The sequence below is a fragment of the Oncorhynchus clarkii genome, chromosome 27 (assembly GCF_045791955.1).
Source record: "Oncorhynchus clarkii lewisi isolate Uvic-CL-2024 chromosome 27, UVic_Ocla_1.0, whole genome shotgun sequence".
Classification (NCBI taxonomy): Eukaryota; Metazoa; Chordata; class Actinopteri; order Salmoniformes; family Salmonidae; genus Oncorhynchus; species Oncorhynchus clarkii.
Window position 1 is genome coordinate 31,934,447 of NC_092173.1, and position 23,395 is coordinate 31,957,841.

Here is a 23,395-nt window from a genome sequence, read left to right on the forward strand (position 1 = left end):
ATTAAAAATCCTACAATGTGATTTTCTGGATTTTTTTCCCTCATTTTGTCTGTCATAGTTGAAGTGTACCTATGATGAAAATTACAGGCCTCTCATCTTTTTAAGTGGGAAAACTTGCGCAATTGGTGGCTGACTAAATACGTTTTTGCCCCACTGTATATCCAGTAACTATAATTTATTGAATATGGACAATGATAAAAAGATGAGTCCTCTATCTCTATGGCCGGTTGTTGACACACGTATCTGCACTCTCATTGGCTAGAATAGTACCACCAGATCTTGCCTCCTCCCGCCTGCCTTCCATCTTTGAGGACATGTATTGCCATTGTTAAAGCGGTCACTGGAACATCTCGTCAATATAATAGAAAATCATTATTTTAATCAAACATTTTTTGTAAATAAAGTACTATAATATAAACGACGTGGGCACACCTCTAGTATGGACCAATGGCTGTCCAGAATATGATCCTGGCTATGACATCAAGCTCTAAAAGAACAAAAGGTGGCATGGTGCACATTCCACCTCTGGCTAAATGGTCGCCATGGATAAAAACTGTGAAAATAAGAGTTTAGAGTTAATTTACAGGGGAAACAAAAAAGGTATTAGAACCTGGGAATAGAGTTGCATTGTGGGTACAACGGGCCAACCAACCAGTGTTATACAGATCATTAAAGCAATCTAAATATTGTATCAATTCCTCTGTTTACTTTTTCTAATTCAGAACAACTAGACACTCATATCTCATCTGCCATGTTTGAAAATTCTAAAGCTCTGGTGGCTTTGCCCCGTTCAACCCCACTGTTTGTTTAACTACCAATAGGATGCTTTGCTCAGCTTTTGACAAATACATTTTCTGTGTGTACTCCTATATGAGTGTAAACAATTAGTATATTGAGCCTAAACACACAGAGAGGTATGTTTTCTGATGAACTGAGATCACAGAGAGTACGTAGTATGGCAGTTCGCAGAAGGCCTAAGGATGCTACATGTTTGGATTGAGGAGTTGCAACCCAATAAATAAATAACTTTATTAGAAATAGATTTTTAAAATGTTCCATCATAAGTGTTTAATAGTTTCAGGTCATTTGAATATAAGATTGTATCATACTTCATCACTCTGATAGTACAACTCCTGGCTATGTCCTACCAAATAATCACATTGGAGTTTTGAATTAAAGAGGCACTGCATCAAGTCTTTATCGTTGTCCATGTGGAAATGGTTGACTATCTATGCTAGTCCATAAGGAAGAGATCACCATCTAATACAGTTTATAAATTGTGTGGGAGCAGGAGAGAGAGAAAGAAAGAGAGGCTGAAATAGTCAGGCAAGCAGAGAGCTCAGAGATGAAACACCACTAGCGTCTCCTAGGGAACGTTGCGTGTCACTACAAGTCAAACATTCGAACAGCTCAAGAGTTGGGATGACAAGAGGTCATCCTCCAAACACACCATCTAATTGTACATCACCAAGCAACCGGGATTGATAGGTTAGGCAGCTCAGTTGAATATGGGTTATTGGTATCAGTGGTATACTGCCAATATACCATGGCTAAGGTTTGTTCTTAGGCACGATGCAATATTGGCCAAATATTGACCAATATACCAAATATTGTCCATATTTGGTCAATATTACGTTGTGCCTAAACCCCAAAAAACCCAGAGTAGCGTATTGCTATTATAAACTGGTTACCAATGTCGTTAGAGCAGTAAAACTAAATGTTTTGTCATACACATAGTATATGATCTATTATAAACTGGGTGGTTCAAGCGCTGAATGCTGATTGGCTAACATACCACGGGTATGACAAAACATGTATTTTTACTGCTCTAATTACGTTGGTAACCAGTTTATAATAGCAATAAGGTACCTCAGAGGTTTGCGGTATATGGCCAATATACTACGGCTAAGGGTTGTGTCCAGGCACTCCGTTATGCGTAGTGCATAAGAACAGCCCTTAGCCGTGGTATATTGGCCATATACCACACCCACCATGCCTTATTGCTAAAGTATACCATGGCTGTCAGCCATTCAGGGCTCAAACAACCCAGTTAATAATACCAATTCAGTATCTGTACAGGATAGATTTGGTCAGTGACACATACTTGTGACACACCCATTGCTTTTGATAGATAGGAGTACAGAGACAATTCCAGTCGTTTGTTTGATTGGTAGGCTTTTAAGAACACGCCATATTGGTCTATATTTGATAGGTGGGTATACGGAGACTCAACACACATCTGTTTTTGAGAGCCTACCTGTTTTATATTCTCTGCCAGGAACACAAAGTATGCACTGCAGAATCCCAGCTGTGTCAACACCAGGAAGAAGTTGACCAGGTGCCTAGAACAGGACAGGAGGACATGACAGGGACAGATAAACATGTTAAAACAGCTCTTAAATATCTGGATGGCTTATACGATGTTAGAATACATAAGTTCTGTTCTGTATTACCATTCTACTCTTTAATATTTTATTCTATGAGCATGAGGGCATTTTCACTGCTAGCAAGCCATTTTTATAAAGTAGCAATAAAACCTAATCAGAATCCTGTCTTGACTCCTCTAGCCTGTCTCTAAATATGTTCCTCACTATAGTTGGTGATTAGCTGATCCAAAATGAATCCGCATATCATATGTAAAACTCAGAAATCTGGTGATTACACACTGATATTACTGCCGTTGTAGCCAGGTAGTACGTTACCGCCGTTGTAGTCAGGTAGTACGTTACCGGCGTTGTAGTCAGGTTGTACGTTACCGCCGTTGTAGTCAGGTTGTAGTCAGGTAGTACGTTACCGCCGTTGTAGTCAGGTAGTACGTTACCGCCGTTGTAGTCAGGTAGTACGTTACCGCCGTTGTAGTCAGGTAGTACGTTACCGCCGTTGTAGTCAGGTAGTACGTTACCGCCGTTGTAGTCAGGTAGTACGTTACCGCCGTTGTAGTCAGGTAGTACGTTACCGCCGTTGTAGTCAGGTAGTACGTTACCGCCGTTGTAGTCAGGTAGTACGTTACCGCCGTTGTAGTCAGGTAGTACGTTACCGCCGTTGTAGTCAGGTAGTACGTTACCGCCGTTGTAGTCAGGTAGTACGTTACCGCCGTTGTAGTCAGGTAGTACGTTACCGCCGTTGTAGTCAGGTAGTACGTTACCGCCGTTGTAGTCAGGTAGTACGTTACCGCCGTTGTAGTCAGGTAGTACGTTACCGCCGTTGTAGTCAGGTAGTACGTTACCGCCGTTGTAGTCAGGTAGTACATTACCAGGTAGTACGTTACCAGGTAGTACGTTACCGCCGTTGTAGTCAGGTAGTACGTTACCGTCGTTGTAGTCAGGTAGTACGTTACCGCCGTTGTAGTCAGGTAGTACGTTACCGCCGTTGTAGTCAGGTAGTACGTTACCAGGTAGTACGTTACCGCCGTTGTAGTCAGGTAGTACGTTACCGCCGTTGTAGTCAGGTAGTACGTTACCGCCGTTGTAGTCAGGTCGTACGTTACCGCCGTTGTAGTCAGGTCGTACGTTACCGCCGTTGTAGTCAGGTCGTACGTTACCGCCGTTGTAGTCAGGTCGTACGTTACCGCCGTTGTAGTCAGGTCGTACGTTACCGCCGTTGTAGTCAGGTCGTACGTTACCGCCGTTGTAGTCAGGTAGTACGTTACCGCCGTTGTAGTCAGGTAGTACGTTACCGCCGTTGTAGTCAGGTAGTACGTTACCGCCGTTGTAGTCAGGTAGTACGTTACCGCCGTTGTAGTCAGGTAGTACGTTACCGCCGTTGTAGTCAGGTAGTACGTTACCGCCGTTGTAGTCAGGTAGTACGTTACCGCCGTTGTAGTCAGGTAGTACGTTACCGCTGTTGTAGTCAGGTAGTACGTTACCGCTGTTACTTACAATAAGTAATGAAAGGTTTCATTAAGATATATTCAATGAAGTCAAACTGAAGCCTTTGAGAGGTAGTGCCGAACAATCAGTCATTCTCAGACCACTACTCAAACCTTGTATTCTATTCAAACGCTACATTAAATGCACTTTTTCCTCATCTATAACACTTAAGCAACAGTAAGCATTCTGCTGAACCAAAACAGTATCTATGAATCTCAAATGAAAGGCTGTGGTAGTGAATTTAAGTGAGTTAACCCCAATCAACGGAGAGTGCTGTTGGATTGTCAGTTGAGAGTCAATTCATAAGATGCACTTCATAAATGCAATCCATTATCATGGGGGAGTCACGTAGATTAGAGCTTCCCCTATGTCAAGCATGAGTACACAGCAGGCGAACCTCACTACTGAACTGACTGTAGAGATATGTATCGTTAACCATCCCTCCTTTAAACTTCAAACTATGGCTACCATCCCAAACTGCCTGATTTACCATCATCGATTCTTACCATTAGGCCCTTGTTGACCTTTGGTATTTGATTAGGATACCCATTAGCTGTTGCAAAAGCAGCAGCTACTCTTTCCGGGTTCCACACAAAACATGACATAATACAGATCATTAATAGACAAGAACAGCTCAAGAACAGAGCTACATACATTTCTGACAGATGTGAGGAATTTGAATAGCTTCTAGCACCCACTGGCCCTAAGAGGAGTCATGTGACTACAGCGGTGATGGGTCAAAAATTGACCTCCAGATGAAAAGAGTTCTCATCTCACCTCCCAAATCTGGCACTCTTCCTGAAGCACTGGTAGGAGCTGTGCTCCATGGAGTAGGCCACTGTGTCACTGTACCCTAGGGGAGGTCTCTTCAACCTGGGAAGAGAGGAGGATGACTGTCACACATTTCGTACATATTTGGTGTCACAGAGAGAAGAGAGGCACCAAGAGATACAGTGACAAGAGGAAGATGGACCACAAGATCTGAGGGAATTAAAAGACAAAGTCTCTGCGGTCCTGTTCTGTCCTTATTGGGTAGGCAGAGCGACAGACAAGAGGACAACAGAAAAGAGAGAGAGACAGACAGAGAGAGAAGGGGTGGTAGATTGCTGGAAACCAGACAATGGAAGATTGAGACGGCAGTCTGAAAGAGAGTACATTGTGTTCTGGTTTGGATGAGGCGATTACAATATATTACATTACAGTCCCATCACTCTGCTGTGGATAGTCACTCTCTCCAACGCTCTGTTGAAATAATCACAGTGATTAATACTGTGTAGATGTCATTTCAGGTGACAGTTTTGAGGTGACCCAGTTTTTGTAAATACATCCCATATTTATTTTCCCATCATTACAACACTGTATACAGCCATAATATGACATTTGAAATGTCTCTATTCCTTTGGAACTTTAGTGAGTGTAATGTTTACTGTTCTATTTATCTGATTTTTAGCTATTTCACTTGCTATTTATCATCAATTTTTTTGTCGTTATTATTATAAATCATTATTACTATTGTAGGCCAATTTAATAATCTAAAACGTTTTTTTTGTTTCATTTTGTTGAGACATTTTCATTGGCTAAATCAAGTTCAAACTTTCTTTAATTTTGTGCTCCGTATTTAGATGAAGGTTAAAGTAGGCCTGTTGTAAAAGAAATAGCATTAGCCTATTGCTGTCATTTGTTGGGTAGGCAATCGACTTTGTTGATAATTAATTTAATGCCACAATATAAGAACCTACTTGTATTTTCCCTATAAACAATGACTTGACTTACTTTTGATAATAAAGTTAAGCAACTTTTGTAAAGGTTTTGTGTGGTATGGCTATTATTAGGCTTAGCTACAGCAGGCCTATGAAGGCAGTGTGCACCAGAACTTGGGGAGAAGAAGAATTCTTTAGGAGAGTTACTAACAATAATGGTTCTCTTTATAAAAATACACTACCGTTCAAAAGTTTGGGGTCACTTAGAAATGTCCTTGTTTTTGAAAGAAAAGCACATTAAAATGGCCATTAAAATGACATCAAATTGATCAGAAATACAGTGTTGACATTGTTAATGTTGTAAATGACTATTGTAACTGGAAATGGCAGATTTGTTATGGAATATCTACACAGAGGCCCATTATCAGCAACCATCACTGTGTTCAAATGGCACATTGTGTTAGCTAATCCAAGTCTATCATTTTAAAAGGCTAATTGATCATTAGAAAACCCTTTTCCAATTACGTTAGCACAGCTGAAAACTGTTGTTCTGATTAAAGAAGCAGTAAAACTGGCCTTCTTTAGACTAGTTGAGAATCTGGCGCATCAGCATTTGTGGGTTCAATTACAGGCTTAAAATGGGTAGAAACAAAGGACTTTCTTCTGAAACTCGTCAGTCTATTCTTGTTCTAAGAAATGAAGCCAATTCCATGCGAAAAATAGCCAAGAAACTGAAGATCTCGAACAACGCTGTGTACTACTCCCTTCACAGAACAGAGCAAACTGGCCCTAACCAGAATAGAAAGAGTGGGAGGCCCAAGGACAAGTACATTAAAGTGTCTAGTTTGAGAAACAGATGCCTATGTAGATATTCCATTAATCAGCTGTTTCCAGCTACAGTAGTCATTTACAACATTAACCATGTCTACACTGTATTTCAATTTGATGTCATTTTAATGGAGAAAAAAACATTTGCATTTCTTTCAAAAACAAGGACATTTCTAAGTGACCCCAAACTTTTGAACGGTAGTGCACATTCTGAGCGAACATTTATGAATTAGCCTTCTTCTGTACGCCTATTTACCATCACAAACCGACGCAAATAAAGAGAATGTCCTACCTACATGTTTCAAGCAGACCACCGCAGTCCCTGTGCCCAATAACACTAAGGTAGCCTGCCTAAATGATTACCGCCCCATAGAACTCACATCTGTAGCCATGAAGTGCTTTGAAAGGCTGGGCATGGCTCACATCAACAGCATCCTACCAGATACCCTCGACCCATTGCTATTCGCATACCGCCCCAACAGACAAAATCTCAATCACACCTCCCTTTCCCAACTGGACAAAAGGAACACCTATGTGAGAATGCTGTTCATTGACAACAGCTCAGCGTTCAACAACATAGTGTCCACGAAGCTCATCACTAAGCTAAGGACCCTGGCTCCTCTGTGTTTGTGCTTTCACTTGCAGATTGGGGATAGGTGCAGCTGATTGGGTCGTTAAGGTGACAAGTTGCACCCCTCTCTCTCCCTCTCAGCGCCATTTTGTTTTGTGATCTGGTTGATTATGTTTTTTGATTAGGTGCACCCTTCAACACTAACACACATTTTACCTTCATCCATGTATCGCCATTACACCCCTCACATGCCTACTGTCACAAGTCACAGGTTAGTTTCCCTTTGTAGTTTTATACTTTGTTACTCCTTAACTGCCAACGTGTGGACTCCCTTGCTTGTCACCATCTAAGAGCCAGGTTGTGACAGGCACACATTTTCCTTCTCAAGAGACTGAGAAGATTTGGCATGGGTCCCCAGATCCTCAAAGTTCTACAGCTGCACCATCGAGAGTATCCAGACCGGTTGCATCACCGCCTGGTATGGCAACTGCTTGGCATCTGACTGTAAGGCACTACAGAGGGTAGTGCAGTGCGTACGGCCCAGTACATTACTGGGGCCAAACTTCCTGCCATCCAGGGCCTATATAATAGGTGGTGTCAGAAGAAAGCCCAAAAAATTGTCAGAGACTCCAGTCTCCCAAGTCATAGAATGTTTTCTCTGCTACCGCACGGCAAGCGGTACCAGAGCACCAAGTCTATGACCAAAAGGCTCCTTAAAAGCTTCTACCCCCAAGCCATAAGACTGCTGAACAATTAATCAAATGGCCACCGGACTATTTACATTGGCCCTCCCCCTCCATTTGTTGTGTACACTGCTGCTACTCGCTGTTTATTATCTATGCATAGTCACTTCACCCCCACCTATATGTACAAATTACAGACTAACCTGTACCCCCGCACACTGACTCGATACCCCTTTACATAGCCTAATTATTGTTATTTAGTGTTACTTTTTTAATATATTTTCATCAAACTGCATTGTTGGTTAAGTAAGCATTTCACAGTAAGGTCTTACACCTGTTGTATTCGGCGCATGTGACAAACCTAATTTGATTTATATCTGAATAGCAGTAGTAGCCTGACCAGTATAAAGTAATCCATGTCGATGTCAGGAACATGGCGCCAGCATCTCTTTCTTTCTCTGTGTGTCTCTAGGACTAAGCTTCTCTCTTTTAATATTTATTTAGTAAATATGAATATCACACAGTGGAAGCCTAGGCATATAGGCCTACAGTATATGTATGCAATGCACTGACGCATTTATCGCTCAAATCTCGGACAGCTGAACCGTAAGGTGGACCACTATTGTTTTAGGAAGTAAAAACCAATATAATGTTTTGAATATGTTACACATTAAGGACACGTAGCTGCAGATCATTTGGTCAATATCGCTTGTTTATTGATGGCGCTGGAAGCACCCATTTGGAGGTTTCCTTTTCTCTCTCCCCTTCTTTTGGATCTGAACAGGTATCTCAGATGCGAACCAGCAAGGGTATGTTTCCCCTGTCCTTTACGGAACAGGTCTGTCTGTCATCGGGTACATTCAGAACAGCTCTCAATATTTGTTTTATTATTTATGCATATCGTGGTCAGGTGGGAAAGCCACAGATCCAACTTTTTGGACCTGTGAAGACCTCTAGCTGGTTGTTATCTGCTCTCAGCACTAACATGGATTTAGACAATAAAAAGCATCTGTCTCTCTCTTTCTCTCAGAGAGAAAGAAGGAAGAGAGAGACAGATACAGAAGAGAGACAGAGAGAGCATGAGTCGACAGAGCGGCTGGGTCCCTGACGGTTAAGTGTTTTTATTAATGTAATTAATAAATGTTGTCATGTAAATAATAAATAATGATTATTAATGTAAATAATACATTTATAAATAACACAATGAGACATATGAAACACCATGCCACTGAGGGGCTTCTCAGCGAGGATGCTGCTAAGGGCGTGGTGTGTGTGTGTGTGTTATTACCTCTCACACAGGTGGTGGCTACAGTTAACCAGGATGTGCATACAGTGAACACAGACCACACCCATCAGCACCAGGCAAAGAGGCCCCACCTGGAGAAATAAAAAACACAAAGAACAGACTGTGAATATACTGACAGTAACATCAACACCAACTGAAACCAACTGTGAACCAGACAGGAACACTACAGCAAACATCAGTCCATAGTAGTGCAAACGCATCTGAAATAACCCTGAGAAATAGGCTACTTCTCACTTACACACAACCAGTAGTGGGATAGCGCTGTGATATTCTATGTATGTCACGGAAAACATAATTTCACATAACGGTGTTGTGATTGTTATTTTGATAGTAATTTTGCCCTGTTCAGTTTTGTCCTTCACACACAAGATCTCTCTGTCATGTGACATGATATCACACCATCATTATGAGACAGCACAAAGGAGGGGAAATTAAGCAAGAGGATACACAACAACATTTTGGTTCCCTTCTCAACCTAGATACAATACTAGCACTGGAAGATCATCTAGTCTATGGAGCCTGACAATTATGTGGGGAAAGTCGAGCAAACGCAATGTAACCCCGGCAATGTCATAAATGTGACATGCAGGCGGTCTCTGTTTCACTGGTATGGTAGCAGTGTCAGATACATTCTATAGGAAGAGAGACTGCAGATTCTTTCAAACAACAATTTTAATATAAGATTTGAAAAAAATGAAGCAATCAACCATCACTAAGAATAGTCCGAGTTGAAAGCTCTACGAACAAGTTCTCTCTCAGCTTTTATAGAAAAGTCCAACCTCTTTGTCTATGTGGCAGTTAGCAGACGTGTGCAAACAGGGATGAGGAACATAGTGTTTAAAAGGCGTTTCGCTTGTCTGTGTAGATTAAGATAGAAGATGTTGCCACCATTGTCTGTTCCTTCCTGCATGTTTTCATACAGAGGAGTTCCTACAGATAGTACAAACGGGATGTCACATACTGCAGTCGCACCCGGCTCTTATCTGTACGCCCAGACTTAGAACTAAGTCATACAAGACAACAAGCCAGCATCAGGGAAAAAAACACTAGCATTAAACAATGGACAATTCTCTAAGTAAAAACAGCATAGTATGTCTAATTAAGTCATTTTCCACAACAAGTGATCTGTGCCTGCTTGTTGGTCTAAAGCTAACCTCGTTCTCAGTCTCAATTGCAACAGAGCCGGCTGGTAGACAAGATTAGTCTCTAGTTTACAAATTGACCTGATTGTCCTTTCAAATAATGAGATTTGTCTAGCCTGATCATATCCTCCTTTGTCCGTTTAGCAAATGGAGGATTCACAGGAAAGATATGAGACAAACTGATCTGAGATCAGCCACTAGCCAGTGCCACAGCTGCATAGCAGGCAGACACACAGGCAGGTTTATACCATGGTGCTGAAGCATTGGTGGTGGAGACTAGTTTGATGAACATGAATCCGTAGATCGCTGCAGTTTATTTTCTGAAGCAAGGCTTGCTTAATCAGCTAGCAAATATTCATCTGATATCACATCCATGACACAAACAGACACAGTACTTTAAACCAATGTACATGATTGTGTAATTGCACACTCACATCCATGTGTAATACTCAGAGATAACAGTTGTGTGCCCTGCCCAGTTAGCAGGGGCAAACCAGGTTAATAAACATACAATTCTACATACAAGTTACTATGACCTTTGAACTGTATGACACAGAGTCCCAAATATAAAACCCCAAATCAACTTAACATGAGCCAGGATCCACAGCAGGGAATCATTGTCTGTAGACAGAGGAATCTAGCAGGTCCACTGACACCACGTACAACGACTCCTAACTCTTCCACACTACATTAACACACCTGAAGGCTTGGAGCTTAATGCCTATGTGTGTATTCATTTGTACAAGGTGTGTTAATTTCTGCTCCTCTATTGTACAGACTGGTCCAGTAAAACACACAAACTGAATTGCTGGTTAAATCAAACAATGGAATCGTGAGAATGATCTTATCATGTGTTTTATATAATTACTTCCAATGAACATTCAGATCAGAGATAACCATGTAATACATATTTATGCATAACCCATATTCATGCCCAGTCAATTAATGTTTCTTGCCTTGCTTTTCTGTTAAAGCATTAGTGAATCCCAATCATTTTTACCAAATAATATCATTAATGTATAATGCAATGATGTAGGCATAACACATCGCTCAAGTTCTCTCAGTAACTTTACAACCAAGGCCAAGTTCTCTGAAACACTTCTTTGCCAATATAGTGGGTTCCCAGCCTTTTCTCTGCCTTGACTCTCACAAGAGATTGTTAATTTTTTTCTACTGAATAAACCAAAACAATCTTACAATGTACTTACAGCAGTACACAAAGACACTAATGTAATGTAAAGTGTGACCCAGCCCTGTTTGTGTTATGGTGTGCAGGGTGTAAAGAGGCAGGTAGCCTAGTTCGACCAGTAACCGAAAGGTCGCTGGTTTGAACCCCAGAGCCAACTCTGTGAAAAATCTGTTGATATGCCCTTGGAGTAAGGAACTTAACCCTAATTGCTCCTGTAAGTTGCTCTGGATAAGAGCATCTGCTAAATGACTCAAATGTAAATGTAGTAATCCTAGTGGGACATAAGTTACTCACTATGACCCCTGCGTTGCGTACTGCCAGGGGAAGACCCAGCAACCCAGTTCCAATGTTCCCCTTCAGCAGGTGGATGAGAGCCTGTGTAAACCTGTGGAAAACAGAGAGGGTTCGGAATAGGGGTCCACTCTGAGACCAATGTAATTTGATCTTGAATGGCATGGGAGTCAAACTCAATTCCTGATGGGCCTCAGTGTTCACTTTCACAGACCTGCAGTACAACAACTCTATCCACTAACAGAGAATGCCTCTACGTTTCAGAATCTGGCATTTGAAGTGTTTCATGGTTGAGGTAGTTGAGAGGTGTGTTAATTTACGTGATGCCCTGGTGGCTGTTTCCCAGCTCATAGTGTCTGACAGGCAGCAGCTCTGGATCCTGGTCCTCTTCAGAGTTCTCCTCCTCCTGCCCTACTCCTCCAGGGTTCTCGATGAGGGGGGTCATCACCTCCATATCTGGAAGGGTTAACCAGGAGGTTAGAGGTTAAGGTCAGTCACTAGTTCACAGTTTTCCTTAATCTAATGCTCCCTCCCAAATCGAGCCCTAAACACCTAGCCCCTAAGCATCTGAACAGATAGGATAGGTAATAGCTATATTTTTAACACCTTTCATGAATTAGTGTATTAGTATACAAAAGATTAAGAACACCTGCTCTTTCCAAGATATATACTGACCAGGTGATTCCAGGTGAAAGCTATCATTCCTTATTGATGTCACTTGTTAAATCCACTGTGGCATTATTTAAGATACTCTTTGAAGAGGTAGGGTTTCAGATGTTTGGCCAGGGTAATGACTGGGGGCAAAGATCAGTTATTCATTCTATTGCAATCCTATTATTTAACCTTTGAGCGGGTTCACTCATGGCAACCTCAACCTCCAGCCACACACAGGGAAAAGAGAAGAGACCATGCCTTGACTTCCTTCTTTGCAAACAGCCTCTACACTCACTCTACCTATTTAAGAAACTACAATATCAACATTGTTGCTCCTACTTTCTCTGTTTACATTGACATTGAATGTCAATGGACTGTTGACATTGAAATACTACCAGCTAAATGTATTATTAGACTGACTCAATTGTAAACTATAATTATGTGCTCTCTTTGTCCTTGAGAATGTGTTCTTAACAATAAGAGCTGGTCTAACACCATGCTCAAACCGGACATGCGAGTGCGCCATTGTGCGCAAATTGATTTTGTCCCCCCACACCAAACGCATACAAGACACGCATGTTGAAATATCAAAACAAACTCGGAACCAATTATATAAATTTGGAGACAGGTCGAAAAGCATTAAACGTTTATGGCAATTTAGCTAGCTTGCTGTTGCTAGCTAATTCCTCCTGGGATATAAACAGTGAGTTGTTATTTTACCTGAAAGGTCCTCTACTCTGACAATTAATCCCCACATAAAACGGTCAACCGAATCATTTCTAGTCATCTCTCCTCCTTCCAGGCTTTTTCTTCTTTGGACTTTATAAGGCGATTGGCAACTAACTTTCATAATAAGGTGTATTACCACAACCAACCTAAATTCATATTTCAATCACCCACGTGGGTATAACCAATGAGGAGATGGCACGTGGGTATATGCATCTAAAAGCCAATGAGGAGATGGGAGAGGCAGGACCTGCATCGCGTTCTGGGTCACAAATAAAAGCAACTTCTATTTTAGCGCCTGGCAACTGACACGCTCGTTGGCGCTTGCGAGCAGTGTGGGTGCAATGATTGAATAACGTGTACATTCACTTTGCAAAACTCGCGCACGTGACCGACCGGTGTGGTCAGCATGTAACACCATGCCCAAATCGGACGCATCACGTGCTATAGCTTTGCTAAATAAATGTACACATACATGTTATTCAATCATTGCACCCACACTGTGCGTTGCCATGCACCAACATAGAAGTTGCTTCCATTTGTGCCGCAGAACATTCTGCCTCTCCCAACTCCTCATCCTCATGTGCCATCTTCTCATTGTTTTTAGGAGCATATACCCACGTGGGTGATTGAAAGATGAACTGAGGTCAATTGTGGTAATGCACCTTATTATGAAAGTTAGTTGCTGATCGCCAAAGAAGAAAAAAAAGCCTGGGAAGAGAGATTCCTAGAAACGATTTGGTTAACCGTTTTATGTATGGATTAATTGTTGAAGTAGAGGACCTTGTGCATTTCAGGTAAAATAACTCAATGTTTATATCCCAGGACAAATTAGCTAACAACAAGCTAGCTAAATAGAACAAATTAGCTAGCAACTGCAAGTTAGCTAGCTAAATTGCCATAAATGTTTAATGCTTTTCGACTTGTCCACAAATTAATATGGTTCAGAGTTTGATTTGATATTTCAACCTGCGTATCGTGATCGCGTTTGGTGTGGGGGGACAAAATCAATTTGTGCACATCCGGTTGGGGCATTGGTGTAAGTCTGAGGCAGCAAAGAGGTGTAATTTTCTGTAAAGCATGCGAGAGGTTGTGGCTCACTCACTGTTGGAACAATTTAGAGAACACTTTAGCTGCATGTGTCAGATCTATTTAAACCACTTAAAACCAGTCCGCTAACGTTCTTCACTAACATAGAAAGAAGAACATTGAGGTGGAAGCTCCTGGCTATAAAGACACTACATCATGGACTCTTATTTCACAGGATCCAATCTTTTTCTTTCAGCAACGATGCTTAACGCTCAGATCAGATGCAATGCAAAGAGTTGACAAAGATGCCATGCAAAATGGTGGAACCAGGAGTGTCAGTCAGCAAGCGTTGAATCTCGAGTATAAGTCTCTCATAATGTTATGCTAATAACTACTGGATTATTACTATCATACTAGTATTATTACTAAGAAATGTCATATTGGTAGTTCATTTAATGAGTGTATCTTAAACCTTCAATAGCAAAGTCTTTAAATGGTTGTTGGACAGCACAATATTGTATGGGCTGCTCTAGTCTACTGGTTCCCAACCATTTTTGCTTACTATACCAACTGAATTTTGCTCTGCCTGGAGTAACCCCCCCCATATGTTCATTTTACCACTAGACCTATGGTCTCAGGAATCTTCTCAAGTACCCCCTGTGGACAGGCCTAGTACCCCTTGTTGGGAACCACTGCTCTAGTATCGCTCCAAAAAAAAGAGGCTACTGTGAGGGAGAGAATAAATAGCACGGCTGAATCTGTTTCCACCAAAACGTTGAAATGACAGTTGTTCCCTTTAATTCCAACCCCTAAATCACAGCGTCATCATCATTCCCAGAGAGGCTAGTAGCTACCTAGCTGTTGCGAAGGCATCCTCCACCGGGCATCTGGGCAGCAGTCGACACAGACAGTCCTGTCACTGTGTGGCGATTAGCCCTGGCCAGGAAAGGGCGAGATGGGTAGGCTTGCTGTTGGTCCACTGATACGATAATATATGGAAACATCAACAATGTTATTGATTCATCTTCACAACGCTATTGACACGTTGTCATTTGGCTTGCTCGTAGTAGACACCAGCAAGCTCCGTGATATTAGACATTGTAGCTAACTAAACTAATAGCAGTTTAGGCCTATCGCATAATACATTGCAACGTATCTAAACCGAACGTGCAATTCACTGGTTTTGCAGTAAAAGTTGTGGGCTAAAATATGCCGTCAATGTAAGAAACGGGGTATAAATCAGTGCTATCGTTGTTCGAACGAACAGACAAAAAATAGCTATCAAATCTGTAGCCGTACTATTATGGATACACTAACAGCGACAGCAGCGCTATCAATTTAACGTGGCTCTATGAATGATGTTAATGTCAGTTAGAGCTAGTTACATTGTAGTCTAGTCATAAGCAGTGTGGGGTTCTGAATGATCCTACCAAACTGCCTCGCGGTTCAGAGTCAGGGCAATGATAACTTGCTACTTCGGTCGAAAGCTGTCAAAACCCAGACATTCCTGTCGAGACGTCCTGTTGTTCTTTTTGGGTGGATGTTGAAATGACGGGAACACTTCCATTGAGTTTATGAATTCATAGCTGTCCTCTCCGGTTACAATTTCATTACCAGTTTGAAATTCTCCGGATTAGAAGGCGTAGAACAGCATATTTTCCTTAGCGGACGAGATGTTGAAAACGTCACACCCGCTACAATTGTCAACACGGGAGGGGGGAATCTTAAAGGAAACGTGTCCACATATTTACGATTCCTCTTGCAGTTGTGAAGTTATTTCGCTTCGTGCCTGAAGTAGCCCTAATTAGAGTTGAGTTGACAGTCATCAACTCTTCACCCCTGGCTGGCATCCCTTGCAGAGATGCAGTCCCTGTACAAATCTGTTGACATGTGAGCTGAACTAATGCCCTGGTCCCATATAAGAACAGTGCAGTACAATAGTGCAGCTATTTTTACACACATGACCAGCCTGGTCTCATAGACTAGCCATTATATAGTAAATGTAAATCCGGGATACTCAGTGCCATATAGACTCTTTCTATGTTTGCAAACATTGTCGCACAAGGGCGATGTGTTCAAGTTGGTGGCCTCTATTTACATGTTGCTTATAAGTGCAGTTCACACTACTTTTGGTTTATAATTGAATTTTAAGGCTTGTATAAATGTCTTTCTTAACATGTTTGTCATCATCGCAAATCAACTGCATTATACTTATACTTAAAAAACACTTAAACTTCAAACAGTAAAATGTCTCTTTGTAGCAAAAGCTAGCCAGGCTATATCGAGTGTTAGAATTCTAGCTAACAACTGTTGTATCCAAAATAGTTATTTTGCAAAGACCACAACCAAATATAATCTTAGCGACTGTTCAAGCAAGAATCAAAACATCATTGTAAGAGTATGAGAACGCCAAAAAGTTGTTTTGTTTAGAAGTAATAAAAACGTAAATCTAGGCTATGATAAATGGGCGCAGATGGCAATGGCTTTCTTACTGCAGTCAAGTCACGTGTAACAGGGTTATATTGGTGATTCCCCTTGCCACTTTATTGTTAAGCCAATGGGTTTTTGGTTTGAGTTTGTTTTGCCTTCACCTACTCAACATGGCATCTTATTGGCTGGTTTGCGTAGCTTGCTTACGAGGGGGGATGTTCCAGTTAGAATCGTCCCAGTGAACAAGCACCAAACCAGCGGTAAGTTGTTGGCTGCAAAGCACTGTACATCAAAAGTGATTTTTATACTCTCAAGTGATAATTTAAATGTACAATTTATATCAAATTGTTTGTAAATGTTATTCGATAAGATGCAGCGGTTTTTGGAGAATATTTGTTGTGCATTTTGTTGTAGAGAATTCCCGCCAGTATTAGCTAGCAACTTACTGTGTCTGGTGGGGGGGTTCATATATTTTGTACAGTGCGTGAGTGCAGAGTTGGATGGTGAGACGTGCATTGCATGACGTGCAATTTTGTGTCGTTCTTATCAGGTACATTGTTAAATATATTATATTGTATATTGTAATTGTATTATTTTGGTAACTACCCCAGTGAACAAGCACCAAACCAGCGTGCGTGAGTGCAGAGTTGGATGGAGAGACGTGCATTGCATGACGTGCAATTTTGTGTCGTTCTTATCAGAATAAAGCTACATGACTGGTGCTACATGTTGGAGTTCCGTGTCGATGACTGATTGTACACAACGCAAGACGAGTACTGTTACAGTGGTGCCGTGACCGTTCTTCTGGATCGGATCATCCTTCGCTGGATTTCCATCTCAGAACTTCGCCGTGGTTGCTGTTGAAGAATCAGATAAGACGTTGCTGGTGCAGTTTATGGCGATATCGCATTTCGCCACAAGAGGGCGCCACTAGAACGTTTTATTATCGAAATTGATGAACTTTTGTGTTACTTGTTTAATTGCAATTCTAATGTATATCTGATATAAGTAGGGTGAGTTTTACCAGTGTACTAGATATAGGTTAGATTTTGACGTGAGGTTTAAAATATATATATATATATATATATATATATATATACACATGTTTTGCTATTTACATTTTTATTAGGGTGTTGATTTCCCATTGTTAAAATGGAAGGTGTTGGGAGAGGTAGGGGTTTCCTGTCATTTAATATGTCACCATCTGTTGGTAGGGGTTCAGCCAAAATTCCAGTTACTTCTACACCTATGCCCAAACTGGAGGGTTTTGATGATAGGTTACCCATGGACACGCCCAAGGATGTGTATGAAAGAGTTTTGCCAAATACAGGGAGTGGGGAGGTCTCCATGGATTTGATAGCAGACATAGTTCAGCAGATTGGTCATTCCATTGGGGAGAACATTGCCTCCTGTTTGGAGTCAAAGGCAATTGTTGGGCATGTTGGGGACAATGTTATGGGGAGTGTATGCAGCTCGAGGGGTATGGATGTGTCAGGCCTGAACCTGGTATTGAAGTCTGATATCAGGGAACCGGTGTACTTTCGGGGGGATGGCTCTGAAAAGTGCACAGTGCATGAGTGGGAGGATATGGTAAGGGTTTACATGCGTAAGAGGGGCGTGTCTGTGATGGACCAAGCAGTTGAGGTTATGGGCAGGCTAATGGGAAGGGCCCGCGATGTTGTTAAAGTTGGCATACGCAGCAATCCCTCCATTGATTTATCTAAAGGCCCGAGTCCCATCTTTGACATACTGAAACAACATTTTAGTGACACTGTTTTTTCAAGCATGCCCCTTGCTGACTTTTATGCCACATTACCTCTGACTGATGAACAACCATTTGAATATTGGCTCAGACTGAACAGGGCTATGGAGGTTGCTGAAGATTGTCTAAAGAGACAGGGAAAAAGTGTTGAAGACCCATCTCGTGAGCTCACAGTCATGTTTATCAGACATTGCCCTAATGCTGAACTGTCGCTTATCTTTAAGTGCAAGCCATTACAGCAGTGGACTGCTGCAGATGTTCATGAGAGGCTGGATGAATACAGGAGGGAGCGGAGGTACTCTCACTTATCTAAGTTGACCCCAGCCATCGCAACAATGAAGCAGGAAGTTGGTGCTGTCATGCCGATCACCATGCCTGCTGTGAGAACCCACATGGAAGTACCCAATACGTTGCCTTACCCAGCCCAGACTATTCAGGGCTCAGCTGAGCCGATGGAACGTATCCTTGCCATGCTGGAGCGTGTGCTGGAGCAGAGGCCACAACAGTCTGACCATAAGTTCCAAAAAGGGAATAGGAGCAAAGTGAAGTTTAATGGGCCATGTAACGTGTGCGGGGATGCTGGACATGATACTTACTTTCACTGCAGGGCCAATCACCTCTGCTTTCTTTGTCATGTAGCTGGCCACGCACGCTCTCAGTGCCCCAAGGCCGCAGCTCTGAGCACAGCTGGTGGAGTCCCTACAGTAATCACTGCTCAGCTTCCGGAAAACTAGTAGGCCTGCATGTAGAAGGGGAGAGTGTTGGGCCTTTTGTAGAGTCCCCATCAGTGAGAGCTGTTGATTTGGAGTCTGTATATAAAAGTGTTTGTGACGAAATGGAGACTGAGAAGAGTATCATAATGCAGAACACACAGAGACTTACCCCGTATGACGATTTATTCTATGCCAAGGTGTTAATAGGAGGAGAAGTAGAAGTGAGAGCTATGCTTGACAGTGGATCCATGGCTTGTACCTTGAGCTCTAGGGTCTTACCTGAACTGTTGCATGCAGGAGTGTTGAAAAGTCCATCATTGAGTCCTACAGAGGTAGTCTTGGTTGGTTGTGGTGGGTTGAAGACGAGGCCTTTGGGAGTATGTGAGCTGGAGATGGAGGTGTACGGATGTAGAGTTGCTGTGCCTACACTGTTGGTGGAAGGCCAGAGTGATGACCTCATCTTGGGCAGCAATCTCCTAAAGCACTTGATTCGCCACCTGAAGACGGATGGAGATCTCTGGAAGAGGGTTTATACTCCTGTGTGTGACGGGTGTGAGGAGAGCAAGCTAATCGATATGATGGCTAATGTGGAGAGATGGAGAGACAGTGAAGTACCTGACAAAGTTGGAACTGTGAGACTAAAAGGGGCTGTGACTCTAGAGCCTATGCAGGAGCACTTAGTCTGGGGCAGACTACGAAACACTCAGAATCTATCAGCTGGCAGTGCTGTTGTCATTGAGCCCAGCAGTTCAAGGTCAACACCAAGGTCAATACTGGTAGGAAGGACAGTAGCTCTATTGAGGGGGGATGGGTGGCTCCCTGTTAGAGTGATTAACCCTTCTCAGAAGACAGTGACATTGAGACGAAACGCCACTCTAGCCGATGTCTTTCCTTGCATGGCTCTAGAGGACTTTGACTGTTCGTGTGTGAATGATGATTCATCAGCAGCTTTCCAGCAGCAAGTGCAGAGAACGGCTGATATACTCACTGACTGCCAAGATGACTTGACACTGACTGACAGTTCCAGCCAACTTCACGATACTGACGGACCGGACAGTTCAAGCGATCCTGAGGTCTTACGTGACTTAGGTTTGACTGATATTGATGTCTCCTCCTGTCAAGCGTCTCCTGCTGGTAAGAAGAAACTCATCCAGCTCATAGCTGAGTACCAGTCTATTTTTTCCAGGCACAAGTTGGATTGTGGATAAGCTTCCGGATGTCTTCACCGCATTCAACTGAGTGATGAGAAACCCTTTCGGATGCCCTACCGACGCCTTTCACCAAATAATTATGAGAAGCTCAAACAAGCATTGAATGAGATGGAAGAACGTGATATCATAAGGAAGTCTAGTAGTGAGTTCGCCTCTCCCCTTGTCCTTGTATGGAAGAAGTCTGGAGACCTGAGACTCTGTACTGATTTTCGTTTGCTCAATGCTCGCACCATCAAAGACGCCCACCCACTCCCTCACCAGGCTGACGCGCTGGCTGCGTTAGGTGGAAATGCCTTTTTCTCGACAATGGACCTTACCTCTGGCTACTACAATGTGGAAGTGCATGAGGATGACCGGAGATTCACAGCTTTTACGTCGCCATTTGGATTGTACGAATACAATCGAATGCCACAGGGGTTATGTAATAGTCCGGCAACCTTTATGAGGATGATGCTAAACATCTTTGGGGATCAGAACTTTCTTAGCCTGCTGTGTTACCTTGACAATGTCTTGGTCTATGCGCCCACTGAAGATCTGGCTATACAGCGCCTGGAAATGGTTTTTGAGCGTCTCAAGGCTCACAACCTGAAGTTGGCGCCAAAAAAGTGTAACTTTCTGCAGAGGTCTGAAGTTTCTGGGGCATATCATTAGTGCGGATGGTGTAGCTACAGACCCTGAGAAGGTGAGGGCCATTACAGGAGTAACAGAAGCCGATCTGATGAAAGATGGCACTGACATTCCATCACAGAAGAAATTGAGGTCATTCCTTGGGATGGTGGTGTATTATCAACAGTTCATTGAAGGTTGCTCGACCATTGCAAAGCCTCTCTTTGGATTGACTACTGGACACAAGGCCCCACGCTGGAAAAAGAAGCGAAGCTCACCTGTCAGGAAGTTGACGGCTGCCGACTGGACAACAGAATGCAGACAGGCCTTATTCCAGCTAAAGCAAGCCTTACTGGACCAGGTTTTGTTGGCCCACCCCAACTTCGAAAAACCCTTTCTACTCTCGGTGGATGCATCCAGCAATGGCTTAGGTGCTGTGCTATCTCAGGTGCAGGAACCGGGAACTACAGCGAGACCTATAGCCTTTGCGAGCAAGTCCCTCAGTTATGCACAGTCGAGGTATCCTGCGCACAGGCTCGAGTTCTTTGCCATGAAATGGGCTATCTGTGACAAGTTCCACCACTGGCTACGGGGACAGCAGTTCACGGTATGGACGGATAATAATCCCTTGACATACATTCTGACCAAAGCACAGCTTGATGCTTGTGAACAGAGATGGGTCGCCAAGCTGGCACCGTACGAGTTTGACATCAAGTACATCCCTGGAAAAATAAATGTTGTTGCAGATGCTTTGAGCAGAGAGCCCTTCGTACGACCCAGTGCACTCCATCGCCTGACAAGGGTTCCGTACGAGACCTTACTAGCTGAAGCCGACGCTGTGCGCACAGACAGAGTGCAAGATGTGTTTCGCTGGTCCAGCCACCCCTTTGACAAAGCCTCTGACTCCAACGAAGTGGTCATTAGCTGTCAGGCTACTGTTGACCCCCCCATCTGGTACTTTATCAAGACATGAAGTTGCAGCTGTTCTTCATTCACACAGGTGCTGGGTGGGTGAAGTGGGCTCACATGCACTGCTGTTGCCACAGCTCCCACAGGCTGTTATGCCATCAGAGCAGACCGATGTCGATGTTCTGCCACACGACCTACTGATGAGTAAGCAGCGTGATCAGCAAAGTCATCTTCTTTGTGGAGAGGGGGAGAAGACCATCCCGGAGAGAGCGTGCCCATGAGAGTGTTGAGGTTTTGTGTCTTCTCAGAAGTTGGGACAAGTTGACCATGAAGATGGGTGTACTGTATTGTGTTTCGAAGAATGTGGTTACAAAGAGGAAAATGTATCTGTATGTGGTTCCAGCCTCCATGAAAGCAATGGTGTTGAAGGGTGTCCATGATGAAGCTGGCCACCAGGGCCAACAGAGAACAGTCTACCTGACAAGACAGAGGTTCTTCTGGCATGGCCTGGAGAGGGAGGTAAAAGCTTATGTGAAGTGCTGCAGGAGATGCGTGGTGAGCAAGACTCCTGATCCGGAAGCAAGAGCTCCTCTTGAGAGCATAATAACAACTGAGCCTCTTGAACTAGTGTGCATAGACTTCTGGTCTGCAGAAGATTCTTCAAACAAATCCTTGGATGTGCTCGTTGTTACTGACCACTTTACCAAATTGGCTCATGCCTTCTTGTGTCCGAACCAGTCTGCTAAGTCAGTAGCTCATCAGTTGTGGAACAACTATTTCTGTGTCTACGGGATGCCTCGCCGTATACACTCAGACCAGGGAGCCAACTTTGAGAGCGCTTTAATAGCCGAACTGTTGAGTGTTGCAGGCGTTCAGAAGTCTCACACCACGCCATACCATCCGATGGGGAACGGGTCCTGCGAAAGGATGAATAGGACTTTGGGAAATATGATCCGGGCCCTGCCAACGAGAGCAAAGCACAGATGGCCTCAGGCGCTGAAGTCCCTTACGTTTGCATACAATTGTACAATCCACGAGACCACAGGCTTTGCCCCTTTCCTGCTAATGTTTGGGAGGACGCCAAGACTGCCTGTTGACATAGTCTTTGGCTCTGTCATAGAGAACCCAGAAGTTGTCGACTATGACCAGTTTGTTCAGTCTTTGAGGAGAGATCTGAAAGAAGCCATGAATGCAGCACAGGCATCTGCAGCGAAGCAGTTGAAGAGGCATGCTGACCTTTATGACAGAAGAGTCAGAGGAGCACCAGTGGAGATTGGGGATCGAGTATTGCTGGCTAACAAGGGGGAGCGGGGAAAGCGGAAGCTCGCTGACCGTTGGGAGGATACTGTCTACCTTGTCACTGGATTGAATGCTGTCAGTCACACTTTTAAGATTCAGAACAGCTCCACTGGACGGGAGAAGACGGTACATCGCAACCTGATAATGCCAGTCAACTTTCTTCCTCTTCCCCATGCTGCTGTTGAGGAGAGAACAGACATGTCTGGATTAACAGAGTCTGAGGACATGAATGACAGCCTTGTGGTCTCAGCTGCCATGGACACTGCAGTGGATGATGGTGCTGAGTACAGAACCAGAGTGTGGGTGTCAGAGTTGTCTTCTGAAGGAACAGGTGACACAAGCCTGGAGGGTGATGTGCGATCCTTGGATGCTCAGGATATTTCACCTTTGGATTCCGTGGATGATGTACTGCAGCTGGAAGGTCTGCCTCGATCAGAGAGTCTTCAAGAATCTGACCGAGACTGTAACAGTGTAGTG

The 23,395-nt window shown here is 43.3% G+C and overlaps 1 protein-coding gene across 3 annotated transcripts in view; it reads right to left on the minus strand.

Annotated features, from left to right (window-relative positions):
- The window catches only part of LOC139385611 (solute carrier family 36 member 4), a 222,781-nt gene extending 205,986 nt beyond the window's left edge, over positions 1-16,795 (minus strand). The window contains exons 1-7 of one of the 3 annotated variants that reach the window (XM_071130821.1): positions 15,419-16,795; positions 14,843-14,967; positions 11,900-12,035; positions 11,583-11,673; positions 8,940-9,028; positions 4,647-4,742; positions 2,258-2,342 (exon numbers count right to left, since the gene is read on the minus strand). In XM_071130821.1, coding sequence (XP_070986922.1) covers positions 2,258-2,342; positions 4,647-4,742; positions 8,940-9,028; positions 11,583-11,673; positions 11,900-12,035; positions 14,843-14,861 — 516 coding nt within the window. In that variant the 5' untranslated portion in view covers positions 14,862-14,967; positions 15,419-16,795. Of the gene's footprint in view, positions 1-2,257; positions 2,343-4,646; positions 4,743-8,939; positions 9,029-11,582; positions 11,674-11,899; positions 12,036-14,842; positions 14,968-15,373 lie in introns of all 3 variants that reach the window. The other 2 variants (XM_071130822.1, XM_071130823.1) reach the window with 2 other exon arrangements.
- Between the last annotated feature and the right edge of the window lie 6,600 nt (positions 16,796-23,395).